Genomic DNA, 16058 nt, shown 5'->3' with positions numbered 1-16058 from the left:
TATCCCCTTTCATTTAGCTGAGGCTTTTATCCACAGTGACTGACAATAAGTGCAATAAACCATTAAGATACAAAGTCAAGTAAGTATGTTCACTTCAAATGACCTTGCATGATGGCCGGTGCCATTAGTCTGAGAAAGAGGCTTTACTCTACTTTTTATTTACCTTGGATGTGAAATTATTTTATACGTTATTACACATGGGCTCGTCCCTTTGTTTAATAAGTCTTCTTGTCTTATTGGCCTTCTATCTGTACTGTACTCTTTGCTGGAGCCATGTCATGTTTCCACTGTGGGACAGTAAAGATGATTGTGACTCTGAAGTCGCTTCTTGCATGATGGTGACACTCCTCTCGGTGTCTCTCGGCAGCTGTGTCCTGGATGAGATGGATTTCTCGGGGATGGATCTGGACGACGCTCTGAGGAAGTTCCAGGCTCAGATTAAAGTTCAGGGCGAAGCTCAGCGGGTGGAGCGGCTGGTGGAGGCCTTCAGGTACGTGTCTGAATCCCAGTTTAAATCCCCTTCTAGATTCAATGTGACATGAGTTCTGATGTGTTCTCCTCCCTCTCCTCTCCCTCTGCAGTCAGCGGTACTGTGTTTGCAACCCGGTGCTGATTCGGAATTTCCAGAACCCGGACACCATCTTCATCCTCGCCTTCGCCATCATCCTCCTCAACACCGACATGTACAGCCCCAACGTGAAGCCGGAGAGGAAGATGAAGCTGGAGGACTTCGTCAAGAACCTGCGAGGTCAGTCAGTGAAGCATCTCTTGTAATCTGTGCAGCCTGGCTTAGATAATAATACTTAGAGCGGGGGTTCCCAACCTTTTCCCCAAGAGCCCCCCCAAATGACTCCTGTTGGAAGTTGCGCCCCCCTCACACACACACAAAGGGGGTTTAAAACTCTAATTAAGGAGCACTATGGAGCGACTTTGATGGTTATTGGACTCAGGATTAATTCATCTGGATTCCCGCTGTATGAAGAAATTAAAGGACGGCGCAAGTGGAAACAATTCACAAAGGGATTAAACAGTTTAAAACACATGCTCAAAGTAAGCCGGATTTTGCCGATGTGTTTATGTGGATTCAAAAGTCGTAAATAATCAAAATGGAGGAGACTGATCGGAGCAACTGACAAATAATCCAACTGAAACCGGCATGGACAAGGACTATGTTTTAAAAATGCGCTTATCCAGAAAATCCCGGTTTGGACACTTAACGGGCAGAAGAAACATTTCTATTAAAGAAAGAATTATACATTTCTGTCTTTTTATGCCTTTAGCTACTTGAATTTGTATTCATTACATTACATTGCATTTAGCTGACGCTTTTATCCAAAGCGACTTACAATAAGTGCATTCGACCCTCCTCACCTAAAAAAAAGTCTAAATATGATATTTGGCCTCAAATCATCTGCGACCTGGCCCCCCCCCCCCTGCGACCTGTGATCCCCCAGCCCCCCAGGTTGGGAACCACTGACTTAGAACATGTATACAATGTAGTTGTATATATCAAAGTCAAATCAACTTTATTGTCAATCTTCCAGTTTCTGTGTACAGATCCACAATCCCAAATATAAAAAGAAATGTGCATAACAATATGTGTGCAAATATATACCTATATAGACACAATCAAAGACACAGTTGTACATGTGCACACATTAAGACCTGAAACCTCAAATCAGGTTGGAGTGACTGACTCATCAACTGGAGAGCTTTTTGTTCATCATTTTGTTGCTATGCATGTTATAATTCCCTGAATCTGACCCGGTGTTTTTCCTTCAGGCGTTGATAACGGTCAGGACATCCCCAGAGATCTGCTGGTGGGGATCTACGGACGGATCCAGAAATGGGAGCTGAGGACAAACGACGACCACGTGTCTCAGGTCCAGGCGGTGGAGAGGATGGTGGTCGGGAAGAAGCCGGTAAGAGCTTGAAACCAACGGCGGAAAATAAATTAAAGCGTTGGTAACTTTGGCTTTAAAATAATGTTCTCTTTAGACACCTCTGTCATCTAGTTCAGGCTCACCAGGTTCTCTGTTTATATATATATATAGATACAAAGTGATATTTTAGAAAATAGCAAATCCACTATTTTAAACAAAACACATACGATTGATGTCATTTTTGTTAGAGTTACTCCATCACAATATGATTCCGACCACAGATGATCAACGAGGAGTTATTTTCCTGCTCTACCAAATGACTCAAGGGGATGATGTGGCTTCACATTACCGCAATGTAATGTTTTCTCGTGTGTGTGTGTGTGTGTGTGTGTGTGTGTGTGTGTGTGTGTGTGTGTGTGTGTGTGTGTGTGTGTGTGTGTGTGTGTGTGTGTGTGTTGCAGGTGTTGTCGCTGGCCCATCGCAGGTTGGTCTGCTGCTGTCAGCTGTTCGAGGTTCCCGATCCGAACCGAGGCCAGAGGAGCGGCGTCCATCAGAGAGAAGTCTTCCTGTTCAACGACCTGCTGATGGTAATAATACACTCCTGTGTGTGTGTGTGTGTGTGTGTGTGTGTGTGTGTGTGTGTGTGTGTGTGTGTGTGTGTGTGTGTGTGTGTGTGTGTGTGTGTGTGTGTGTGTGTGTGTGTGTGTGTGTGTGTGCGTGCGTGCGTGCGTGCGTGCGTGCGTGCGTGCGTGCGTGCGTGCGTGCGTGCGTGCGTGCGTGCGTGCGTGCGTGCGTGCGTGTGTGTGGGTGTTTATATTACTGCAGTATTTCTAAATAAGTTTAGGAAGCTAATTCTCACAGAGCCCGAGGACCTTCTCCCGATGTGAGATGAATGATGGTGCGTCACAGAGCTCCAGTTCATCCCCAGCTCTGTGTAATGCCGCGCTCCAGAGCTGCCCCTCTCTCTCAGAGTCTGACGTCTTATTGCAGAAAATTCAAATAAATGGGAACCCAATAGGACCTGTCACAAGTGAAACTCATGTTTCAGTATTCCTGTCTGCGAGATGAATGGCTGTCAGGCATCGCAGAACAATATAAAGGATATGTTGTAATACTGGTGCATCGCCAGTTCTCGTTTAACCCCTTATTAATGTTGTTGTGAGACGTTTTGCAAAACAATGCTTGAAAATATCTTCCTGTCGAGAGGGAGTTAAAATGGTAAATGGACTGCATTTATCTGGCCAGTCTTTTCCCGTCTTTGAAACTTCTCAGAATGCTTTCATGTACATTCACTCACAGTTGGCCACCATTAGGAGCAATTTGGGTGTCTTGCACAAGGACACTTTGACATGTTCCCTGCTGGGGCTGGGGGACTCACTCCATCGCCTGAAACACTCCATCCATCCATCTTCTCCCGCTTATCCGTGGTCGGGTCTCGGGGGTATCAGTTCCAGCAGAGAGCCCCAAACTTCCTTTCCCCTCATCAACCAGCTCTGACTGGGGGATCCCAAGGCGCTCCCAGGCCAGCGAAGAGATATAATCCCTCCACCTGGTCCTAGGTCTACCCCTTGGTCTCCTCCCAGCTGGACGTGCCTGGAACACCTCCCTAGGGAGGCGCCCAGGTGGCATCCTAACTAGGTGCCCAAACCACCTCAACTGGCTTATTGTCTACAAGGGATACTCCACAGGTTGAGCCCCTTCTGCCACATTGGAAAAGTGCATTGGAGAAATCAGTGTTTCTCTCACTGGGTCCGTAATGTTTGAGCGGATGAAACCTCTGTGGATAATTTGGCTCCCTTTTTAAAAAGTTCTGAAAGTCTGGATCGAATGTTATTAGAGAAACAAGCAGAGCCAACATTAGTGAACACTCTGGGACGACTTTCATCGACCTCACTGCATTGGAGAAACACTGATTTTGACCTGAAGCTAACTTGGTTAACGAGCTAACTGGTTTCAGTCACTGGGTCCGGAGAGGATGCAAACTCTGCGGGTGATTCGGCTTGATTTGAAAACTTCTCAAAGTCTAGATCTTGCATTATCGGAGACATTAATGGAGCAAATTGGCTCGCGGACACTCTTGTCCTCCAGCTGCTTTGGAAAAACAATTTGTTTTTAGGTGAAACTGTTTTATTCGGTGTATTTACCCGGTGTCGTCGTGCACTACTGGTTTTGTAGCGAAGCAGACAACTGCAGGTAATTCTGCGCCTTGTAAAAACATCCTGAATAAGGATATGAGATACACTCCCATGATCCCAGGATACTTCACAACGCCACCTAACTCCAAAAATATATTGTCTGTTAGATGTTACACAAAGGTCACATGAAGGTCAACGCAGTCAAAATGAACCAGCCTCAAATATGACTCGTACAGAACGGTCCCGACAGAAGCTCCCAGGTCTAAATACATCATTCAAAGTCTCACGTAGAGTCGATGTCACGAGGAGAACGACTTGTGTTCGAGCTCGGAAGATCGGAGTTAACTAACTGGGATTTAATTCTAATGTATTTACAAAGTGACTAAAAACCAGGCAGGAGGAGATAATGTCTAGTTTATAGAGAAGTTATTCAAGTGTCGCCCGGAGGGATTTTAAAAGCCTCTCACCTTGAAATGAACAAAAGAAACAAATACAGATTAGCATAATCAAACTCTGCCTCCTCCTTTCTCTTCTCCTCCCTCTTCTTTATTCTCCTCTCTGTCGTTGCGCTGCCTCTCTTATCTCTAATCCTCCACTCGTTCCTCCTCCTCAGGTGACGAAGATCTTCCAGAAGAAGAAGACTTCAGTGACGTACAATTTCAGACAATCTTTTCCTCTGGTGGACATGCAGGTCCACACCTTCCAAAACACCTGTAAGTGCTCAACTGTCTTTATATAATTATCTCTCTCCATCTCCTCCATCTCATCTCCTCCATCTCCTCTCTCCATCTCCTCCATCTCCTCTCCTCTCCTCCATCTCCTCTCCTCCATCTCCTCTCCTCCATCTGTCCCGGCCTCTCCATTTCTCTGTTGCCCTCTATATTTACCAAGCCGTCAGCATGCCCACTGAAAAGACACAGATACACACACACATATAAGCAAGGAGCCATGTACGATGTGCTTCCATCTAAGTCCCTCATTGAGGATCCAACATGTCGTTAAAGCCCCTGTCACACTGTCCCGAAATGTACACCCGATGGACACACGATAAAGGAAATGTTCAAATTCAGCTCTGATCGTAGCAACATCGGGCCATTCGTGAGGGCATCTTAAGCCATCGTATGACCGCCGGTGGAGTTTCTCAGGCTCCGGCAGCAACTTCGTGAGCGGCAACTTCGTACGGCACTCGTGAGGGCATCTTGTCAAATCGTGTCATCTTCGTGTTATCATCGGTGCATTCACCCTCACTCTGATCGGGGCGAATGCCCGATGGCACCGAGGATAACAAGATGCCCTCACGATGGCCTTACGAAGGGCAAAATTGACACACGAATTCAACACGAAGATGAACCTTCGCAAGGTCCTTCGGCAATGTTTTGGCATGCCAAAGATTTTGCCCCCGCTCACGAAGTTGCTGCCGGAGCCTGAGAAACTCCACCGGCGATCATACGATGGCTTAAGATGCCCTCACGAATGGCCCGATGTTGCTACGATCACAGCCGAATTTGAACATTTCCTTTATCGTGTGTCCATCGGGTTGTTTTATTGCACAACAAAATCATGTAAATATATTATGTAAATAACCCAATTTGTGTTCTGTGAAACTGAAAAGGATATAATATATTATTTTGAAGGACAGTTGACAGGAAGTTGTTGTTGCTATGGAAACAACATTACGGAGAAAACGTAATATCTTCTACATATAAAGACGGAGAAAGTAAAGAACAAAGTCTGAAGATATCAGTACAGTATCATAGTACTGTAACATAATTGTTTGTGTTACTTTCGTGGCAGTTGTATGTCTTAAATGTAATGTAAATGTTGCCTTCGTGTGTGGTTCGGGCCATCTTCGTGCGAAATTCACAATTCCATATCCGTGTATCCATCGGGTGTCAATTTCGGGACAGTGTGACAGGGGCTTTAAGGGATCGTTCAGATATGTTTAAGTGGTTTGTGTGAGGCACTTATTCAGACTTCTTTCACAAAAACACTAATTTTAGTTTACAGAACACATGAGTTTCTGGTGTAACGCGGCCTTGATCGCGTTATTGCATCGTCCGAACCAACTCAAAGTCAAACAATAAGTTCAACCAATTAAAGCAGCCCTATTAGGCTTTTTGGGTGTTTCTCTTTCCTGTCTGAAACGCCTCCATTGGACTCTTACTTACAGAACATAGTGACATCATTATCTTACACTGATTGGCGTCTAGTGCCTAGCACTCCAACACATTGTACGTGACTAAGGACAGGATCGTAACATTTCCGTCAAAATCCAGTATTACCCGTCGGCCTTTACACAACTCTGACGAGGGGGGGGGGGGGCGCTCATGAACTGTCAACGTTCATGAGGCCGCACAGCGTAAAGCCAAAACTCACAGACATCTCAATGATTCGTACGGCAAAGTTAGGTTTGGACACGGTATCATTTCCTTTTTGGCGGGCCCGCATAACACGGCATCTCCGCGGGGGAACTTTGGCGCTTTTCCGAGTTTCTTCTAATCTGTCAAAATGACGGACTGCTTTCAGATCTGCCGTCATTGTCATAGACGGAAAATATTTAGTTAGCGCGACCTCTGGGCTGGACATCTATTAGCGGTTGACCAATCACAACAGAGCCGGCCAGCTGACCAATCAGAGCAGACTGGGCTCTGGTTTCAGACAGAGGGTGAAAAAAGAGGTGCTACTGTTTCCATGCTTTTTGAACATTAAAGCATGGAGACAGTAGAGCAGGGGTGTCAAACTCAAGGCCCGGGGGCCAAATCCGGCCCGCGACTTAATTTTATGCGGCCCCGCAAGAGCTTGCAAAGAATATAATATGTTTATTATACGGTTACATGCCACTTTACAGAAGCAGGTTGCCCATAAACTACATGTCCCACAATGCATCTCGTTTTGTGACATGCGCACTGGAGAGACTTGCAATTATTTGCCGTGGACTTCTGCTTTCAGACGTAGTTCTTTACTAAGTTATTATCCTATCCGATAATAATCCAATTCAGAGGCAATAATGTAATATTATATAATACATTATTTTATATATATTATATATTTATATATGTATTTTTATATAGTCTTAAAGTTACAACCGGCCCTTTGAGTGCAACTTTTATGCGAATGTGGCCCGTGATGAAATTGAGTTTGACACCCCTGCAGTAGAGGCACTACATACTGATATGAACATGGAAATCAGCAGAACAGGGCCCCTTTAACACCTTTAGTGTTGTATACCGATATACAAAATTATACAGCTTGCTTGAAAACATACATACACAAAAAAGGAACTAGTATGCTCAAAGCATCATTTGCTCTCAATAATGCACCTGGGACAGAAATGGTTGACTCTGTCCTAGTTGGAAAAGCTCTCAACAATCTGTTAATCATCACTTGGCCAAACACAACTTCCCTCTCCATGGACAAAAATAATTCTCTGTCTGCCAATCTTTCTTTAAACGTCGCCACCATCAGTCCGTAGAGGATCCTGCTTCTCGATGGAAACTCTGGAAGCTTATCACAGGATTTCCTGAATAGACGACTCTCCGTCTTAAAACAAGCATGTTCAGCTGCATTCCCCAAAATATGACTCATTCGACCGAAACATTTCCCGATAATGATGCTAACAGAATCGTATGCAGTCGTGTGTGTGTGGGTGTGTGTGGTTTCCAAGCCTCTATTCGAGCAGAGAGGAATTGGCTCTGGGTTTCGAGCAGCAGATTGGAGTTGGTGGCGTTTCTAATCTGCCTCAGCACCTGTTAACAGAAGAGTGTAGCTCCTAAGTCACATCGCCACCATTTTCAAAAAGACTTTATAATGCAGGATAAACAAAACGCCTAGATGCCTGACATGAAAGGCAAGGTGAGTTTATTTATATAACACACTTTAACACAAGGCCATTCAAAGTGCCATACATTTGGAAACAGTTATTAACCCTTAAATACACTTCACCTGAACTTGCTCCTGTGGGTATTGTCCATATTATCTGACCATTGCATGTATGATATATGTAATGTGTGTATATGTAAAAGCGCTTTGAGTCATTGAAAAAGCGCTAGAATAAATGTACGGAATTATTAACCCTTAAATGGTTTCTGTATCCTGGGAGACACATTTATATAACAGGCTGTGTCCATGACTAACATGGGTGTGATGACGGTGTCATAGTGATGTAATATCGGTGTAATCAGGTTGTTATAACAGCGGTGTAATATGGGTGTCATAACGGAGGAATGGGGGTGCAATAGGGTTGTGATAACAGGGGGAATTGGAGTAATAACTTTGTGGTTAAGGTGTAAGTTATTACTTATTTTAAGTCGCTTTGGATAAAAGCGTCAGCTGAATGCTAATATGGATGTAATCATGGTGTAACATGGGTGTAATAATGGAGTAATGTAGAACATGCCCATTTAAGGGCTATAAGAATAGAAATAAAACATTCATATATATATTTAGTGCTGCGTAACGGTACGCCGAACCCGTACTGGACTTGTAAAAAGTTTCGGTTCAAGTCCGGTTAAAACTGGAACGTCGGGAACTTGGACTCGCAAAAAAACTAGCACTTACGTATATTCTCCTTTTTGTTCTAATCTAAACCATCTAAAACCTTCCATAGATCGAGAAATGTGCGCTGAGAAAAGACGAAAAACATCGTGTCGGCTTCTGATATGGCGGTCATTACTGAACTCACGAAGTCTCGCAAAATATCGCAACTGCTCGCGAGATCTGTGTGACGTCAAGGGAAGCTAGCGATGTGATTGGCTTAGACATAGAGAAGCAAAACTTCCTGAAACTCAACAGCTCCAAGACCGAAGCCATTATAGTTGGCACCCCACACCAGGTTCGGTCATCCACCATCACCACCATCACCTTCTCCGGCCAGGACATTACCCTCTCCTCAATAGTCACCAACCTGGGCGTTAAAATGGACGCCCATCTGACCTTTGAGGCCCACATTAAACAGCTGTGCAAGAACTCCTTTTACCACCTCAGGAACATCGCCAAACTCCGCCCCACACTCACTCTGTCTGACGCCGAAAAGCTGGTCCATGCCTTTGTCTCCTCCAGGCTGGACTACTGCAATGCACTCCTCATCAGGATCCCTAACAAAAGCATCCAGAAGCTCCAGTACATCCAGAACAGCGCTGCTAGTATCCTGATGAGGGTGCGCAAATATGTTCACATCACCCCCATCCTTAAAGCACTACACTGGCTACCCGTGGAACTGAGGATCGAATTCAAGGTCTCCGTCCTCACCCACCAGTGTGTCCATGGAACTGCCCCTCCCTACCTCAAGGAACTCCTCACCCCCCTTACCTCCTTGCGGACCACCCGTTCCAGCAACTCCAATTTCCTCAACCCCCCAGGACTAAGCTCCGTACTATGGGAGACCGGGCCTTCTGCTCGGCTGCTCCCAGCCTGTGGAATGCTCTCCCCGACCAAATGAGAGCACCACAGACCGTGGAGGCTTTTAAAAAAGGCCTCAAAACCCATCTCTTCAAAAGAGCCTTTGCCTAGACATTTTTATCACCCTTTTATTTATTTATTTTATTTTTGTATTGCTTTTTATTAATTCTACCGTGTTGTGTAATGTTTATTTATACTGTTCATGCTCACTACTTGTAGCACTTCGGGATTTGAATTCAAATATGAAAAGCTTTATAAATGGAACCCATTATTATTATTATTATTACAGCGTGGACTGCTGGTCGCCATATTGGATATTTGGTAGTGTCGCTAACTCCTTTGTTTGGTCTACGGCGTCACGGCCCGGGTCATGTGAACACAATGCCGCGGGGCTTTAAAGGATTTAAGCTCAGTCAGCTCAGGGACTGTTTGGTTACTTTAGTTTGGTAAATGAAATAAATGTTTGTACTTTGTAGTAGTTCACTGTAGTTGCCGTCATAAGTCATTTGTAGACAAAGTGGCAAAAAGTGTTTTTATTTACATTTGTACTTTGTAGAGAAATGTAGACACAAGTTAGATGGGAGCACAATAAACCTGACGAGTTTGAATTTGAGTTGATTATGAGATAATTAGCTCACATAAGTTCACTTTAGTTACTCACACAACTTGACACAAGAACATGGACTTGAGTCCGGACCTGAACCTGAATGTGAGTCCAGGTACGCAGCACTATATCTATTATTATATTATTATTACTGTACAGAGTATTGATTGTATTATATCCCACTGTAAATCATTTATAGAACATGCTTTTTTTAACCTAATATAACTTCCTTTTAAATGTATATAGTCAACGTATTTCTGCATTTTCACGAGCACCACTGCAAAAGGTTTACTAACTCTTTCAAATCTTGTTTTGCTGTTGGTTTAACTTCTGCATCTGCCGCTAAGCTCCATACAAAATCATCTTTTCTGAGTGGTGAGATTTCGACTTCTCTCTCTCATTCTTCATTCCTGTCTCTTTCCATCCGCACACTTCAACACAAAGAATGTCTTCCAGAACGAGATTTCTCTGGTTCGATGAAAGAGGCTGAATACAAGCGCCCATTCAACGGGAGAGGGGATTTATTCAGTGGGAACAATCAGCTTACATTCACAGGACAAATGACTCTGCAGTGGACGCGGTATCTGTTGGGCTCCAGCCCAGACGCAGAGAGAGTCCAACATGACACAGCTAAGAAGCACATACTTGTCTACTGGCTATGAGAAAAGAGTCTTATCGACACGTCAACTGTGGTCTGAAATAAAAGTTGTATTTCTCTGTAGTTCCTTCCCATGATGTTGTCAGACTCTGGTTTCAAAATAACAAGCACTTCGTGGAGTGATGGTGCAGAGTCGCCTCAAAGCATGCTGCTGCAGCTGCTGCACTTCAAAACTGGACCAATTGTAAACATTGTTGTCTCCATCAGTCACTTAGACACTAAACATTTTGAAATCCAGACTGAAAGATACCGACATTTCCATTTTAAAGGAACAGATGGAAACAGGTATTGCATATTAATAATTATGACGCTTTCAGTCGATGAACATCAGTCACACGGCTTCCTCTGGTCATATCACAAGGTCAACATTATCCAGTTATTTGAAGCATCCACAGTCAGAGTGTGTACTGCTGCTGTGTGGTTGTGTAGCTGTTGTTGTGTGGTTGTTGTTGTTGTTGTTGACAGTTCTGGTTGTCCAGTTGGAGCTTAATGGGACTTGGCAGGCGGTGGTGATGACTGTGACCGGGACAGATTGTCCCATATGATTCATCAGCACAATCGTACTGCTGGTGTGCGTGTTCATGCATGGGTGTGTGTGTGTGTGTGTGTGTGTGTGTGGTGTGTGTGTGTGTGTGTGTGTGTGTGTGTGTGTGTGTGTGTGTGTGTGTGTGTGTGTGGTGTGTGTGTGGGTGTGTGTGTGTGTGTGGGTGTGTGTGTGTGTGTGGTGTGTGTGTGTGTGTGTGTGTGTGTGTGTGTGGTGGCGTGCGTGTGCGGTGTGTGGGGGAGAACTGTGTGTGTTTTGTCTGTGAGTGGGTGCATGGGAATGTATATGTGTGCATGTCATGTGGGAGGAAGGTAAGACAGTGTGTGTGTGTGTGTGTGTGTGTGTGTGTGTGTGTGTGTGTGTGGGTGTGTGTGTGTGTGTGTGTGTGTGGTGTGTGTGTGTGTGTGTGTGTGTGTGTGTGTGTGTGTGTGTGTGTGTGTGTGTGTGTGTGTGTGTGTGGTGTGTGTGTCAGCAGCATTTGATCCCCATTGAAATGTGATTTAAAATTAACGATATATTGTTTTCTTTTTGGAATATATTGTTAAATAAGTGGATGAGATCTTAAAGGAGTTCACCTGGTGAGAGTCCTTTCTGACAGGAATGCCTTTGTTCTTTCATTCAAAGAGACCATCATCAATATCTGATGTTCAACATTCATGTTTTAGATCGTTACATTTTTCATTTTTAATGTTAAGACCAAAACATTTCATATCATCTATTTGTGTCCAACAACAGGAAGTGAGTCTTTTCAGCTTCGATGTTCTGCTCTCCACAGCGAGGTCAGACTTTTAACCCAGAGGTCACAGTGTGTAACGTGTGTGTGTGTGTGTGTGTGTGTGTGTGTGTGTGTTGTTGTGTGTGTGTGTGTGTGGTGGTGTGTGTGTGTGTGTTGTTGGGTGTGTGTGTGTGTGGTGGTGTGTGTGTGTGTGTGTGTGTGTGTGTGTGTGTGGTGTGTGTGTGTGTGTGTGGTGTGTGTGTGTGTGTGTGTCACAGATTACCCTCATGGTATCAGACTAACGTCGGCAAACCCCGGCGGAGAGAGGAAGGTTCTGATCGTCTTCACAGCGCCGAGTCAGCAGGACCGAGCTCGATTCACCTCTGACCTCCGAGAGAGCATCGCTGAGGTGCAGGACATGGAGAAGTACCGCGTGGAGTGTGAGTGTTCCTGACACAGCGCGTCAGAACTTGTGTATCTAGTAGTGATAATACCAGTGGTCACAGCCGTGGCGTTAACCCATAGTAGCAGACAGTATTGAAGGAAGCAATCAGAATGCTGTGCTTCAATAGAAGTTAAAGGCCTGTATTCATTCAAATGTTTTATTGTTAAATGCACACAATTAAGGCTCCTCAAACGATGCTAAATACTTTACTTAAGACATTAAAAAGGATACAAATACTGCAATAAAATATTAGTAAAACATAATGTTGCAAGTGACATGCAGCACTAAGAAACACATACAAATAATAAGATAACATTTAAATTGAAAATATTATTTAAAAGTAAGTAAGAATAAGCAGATTAAAATATTTAATTAAATAGTCACCCAAAAAAATAAGAAATGACTTAAATGTTTATAGGAGCCAGTTAATTTTGTATGTATTAATTTATTGATTAATTGAAGGGGTTATAATAGATGATATAATCCAGGGGTGTCAAACTCAAGGCCCGGGGGCCAAATACGGCCCGCGACTTCATTTTATGTGGCCCCGCAAGAGCTTGCAAAGAATATAATACGTTATTATACGGTTAAATGCCACTTTACAGAAGCAGGTTGCCCATAAACTACATGTCCCACAATGCATCTCGTTTTGTGACATGGCACTGCAGAGACTTGCAATTATTTGCCGTGGACTTCTGCTTTCAGACGTAGTTAATTACTAAGTCATTATCCTATCCAATAATAATCCAATTCAGAGGCAATAATGTAATATAATACATTATTTTATATATATTATATATTTATATATGTATTTTTATATAGTCTTAAAGTTACAACCGGCCCTTTGAGTGCAACTTTTATGCGAGTGTGGCCCGCGATGAAATTGAGTTTGACACCCCTGATATAATCGTTCAGCTGTTACTATAAAAACTGTTGGCTAATTTAATTAGTAACAAAATCATGTTTTATAAACTCTCAGAATCTAAACTTTTTTTATTAAGGGGGGAAACGGGGGTTTTGTGAAATTTGAGAAGACCGATATACAATTATTAATATAAACAAACGTGTAGAAGTATAGGCAGTAGCACTACGTCACCTCGGGGAAAACTGATGTTATTTGAAGCTTTTATTTCACTTTCATTTAATGATCATTGTTTCTCCCCTCTCTCTCCTCCCTGCAGCCGAGCTGGAGAAGCAGAAAGGAGTGATGCGTCCCGGAGTGATGGCGGGGGGAGGACCGGGAGGCGGGGGGGCGCCGGGAGGGGGGCCTATAGGCGGCATGAAGGGCGAGGCGGTGAACGGCATTCTGGGTAGACCGAGCCTCGACGACACGTACGCCTCGGTGGACGGACTCAAACGCACCGCGCTCAGCTCCTCTCTGAGAGACCTCTCAGAAACAGGTGAGGACGGGACACAATAAGGATATAATAAATAGATTAATAAATAATAATAAATAACAATAATAATAATAATAATATCTTTAAAAAAAACATTTAAAATATTGTTTTAAAACTTCAAAAATAAATATCAATATAATAATTAACATTTTTCTAAAGCACCTTTGAATTTGTATTAAGTATTTCTTTTTTAAGGGAGACCTGGCCATGGCAGATAGCAGCCCAAATAAAACACGTACTGTAGCTGCAGACAGAAAGCCCACCAAGGAGACGACTATTTAAAGGAAATAACACTTATTCAAATAACAAATATTCACAAGAAATAATAAAAATCATAGGAAGAAAAGTCTCTCTGGTTACCAGGTGATTTTAAAATCCTTAATATCTTAAGGAATCTGCCTTTTATTTGTATATGGAATCAAAGGCATCAAAGGTACACGTATTTATTGTCAATTAATTCATGATCAAATGATTTCAGATCCAGAAGTTAATATATGATCATGATAACACATAGCATCAGCTCTATGGAATATAAAAGAGGCTCAATAATAGATAAAGAAGAAGCTGCGTGCGTGCGTGCGTGCGTGCGTGCGTGTGTGTGGGTGTTTATATTACTGCAGTATTTCTAAATAAGTTTAGGAAGCTAATTCTCACAGAGCCCGAGGACCTTCTCCCGATGTGAGATGAATGATGGTGCGTCACAGAGCTCCAGTTCATCCCCAGCTCTGTGTAATGCCGCGCTCCAGAGCTGCCCCTCTCTCTCAGAGTCTGACGTCTTATTGCAGAAAATTCAAATAAATGGGAACCCAATAGGACCTGTCACAAGTGAAACTCATGTTTCAGTATTCCTGTCTGCGAGATGAATGGCTGTCAGGCATCGCAGAACAATATAAAGGATATGTTGTAATACTGGTGCATCGCCAGTTCTCGTTTAACCCCTTATTAATGTTGTTGTGAGACGTTTTGCAAAACAATGCTTGAAAATATCTTCCTGTCGAGAGGGAGTTAAATGGTAAATGGACTGCATTTATCTGGCCAGTCTTTTCCCGTCTTTGAAACTTCTCAGAATGCTTTCATGTACATTCACTCACAGTTGGCCACCATTAGGAGCAATTTGGGTGTCTTGCACAAGGACACTTTGACATGTTCCCTGCTGGGGCTGGGGGACTCACTCCATCGCCTGAAACACTCCATCCATCCATCTTCTCCCGCTTATCCGTGGTCGGGTCTCGGGGGTATCAGTTCCAGCAGAGAGCCCCAAACTTCCTTTCCCCTCATCAACCAGCTCTGACTGGGGGATCCCAAGGCGCTCCCAGGCCAGCGAAGAGATATAATCCCTCCACCTGGTCCTAGGTCTACCCCTTGGTCTCCTCCCAGCTGGACGTGCCTGGAACACCTCCCTAGGGAGGCGCCCAGGTGGCATCCTAACTAGGTGCCCAAACCACCTCAACTGGCTTATTGTCTACAAGGGATACTCCACAGGTTGAGCCCCTTCTGCCACATTGGAAAAGTGCATTGGAGAAATCAGTGTTTCTCTCACTGGGTCCGTAATGTTTGAGCGGATGAAACCTCTGTGGATAATTTGGCTCCCTTTTTAAAAAGTTCTGAAAGTCTGGATCGAATGTTATTAGAGAAACAAGCAGAGCCAACATTAGTGAACACTCTGGGACGACTTTCATCGACCTCACTGCATTGGAGAAACACTGATTTTGACCTGAAGCTAACTTGGTTAACGAGCTAACTGGTTTCAGTCACTGGGTCCGGAGAGGATGCAAACTCTGCGGGTGATTCGGCTTGATTTGAAAACTTCTCAAAGTCTAGATCTTGCATTATCGGAGACATTAATGGAGCAAATTGGCTCGCGGACACTCTTGTCCTCCAGCTGCTTTGGAAAAACAATTTGTTTTTAGGTGAAACTGTTTTATTCGGTGTATTTACCCGGTGTCGTCGTGCACTACTGGTTTTGTAGCGAAGCAGACAACTGCAGGTAATTCTGCGCCTTGTAAAAACATCCTGAATAAGGATATGAGATACACTCCCATGATCCCAGGATACTTCACAACGCCACCTAACTCCAAAAAATATTGTCTGTTAGATGTTACACAAAGGTCACATGAAGGTCAACGCAGTCAAAATGAACCAGCCTCAAATATGACTCGTACAGAACGGTCCCGACAGAAGCTCCCAGGTCTAAATACATCATTCAAAGTCTCACGTAGAGTCGATGTCACGAGGAGAACGACTTGTGTTCGAGCTCGGAAGATCGGAGTTAACTAACTG

General features: G+C 43.8%; 1 protein-coding gene across 1 annotated transcript in view; it reads left to right on the top strand.

The window, feature by feature from the left end:
- The window catches only part of LOC117449642 (IQ motif and SEC7 domain-containing protein 2-like), a 178433-nt gene that overhangs the window by 149401 nt on the left and 12974 nt on the right, over positions 1–16058 (top strand). The window contains exons 11-17 of the mRNA XM_071203666.1: positions 368–490; positions 582–748; positions 1783–1922; positions 2345–2470; positions 4632–4731; positions 12215–12376; positions 13563–13781. Coding sequence (XP_071059767.1) covers positions 368–490; positions 582–748; positions 1783–1922; positions 2345–2470; positions 4632–4731; positions 12215–12376; positions 13563–13781 — 1037 coding nt within the window. The remainder of the gene's footprint in view (positions 1–367; positions 491–581; positions 749–1782; positions 1923–2344; positions 2471–4631; positions 4732–12214; positions 12377–13562; positions 13782–16058) is intronic.

Source organism: Pseudochaenichthys georgianus, chromosome 7 (genome assembly GCF_902827115.2).
Source record: "Pseudochaenichthys georgianus chromosome 7, fPseGeo1.2, whole genome shotgun sequence".
NCBI classification, from domain to species: domain Eukaryota; kingdom Metazoa; phylum Chordata; class Actinopteri; order Perciformes; family Channichthyidae; genus Pseudochaenichthys; species Pseudochaenichthys georgianus.
The sequence above is the reverse complement of the archived record's forward strand: the minus strand, read 5'-3'. Positions and strand labels throughout refer to the sequence as shown.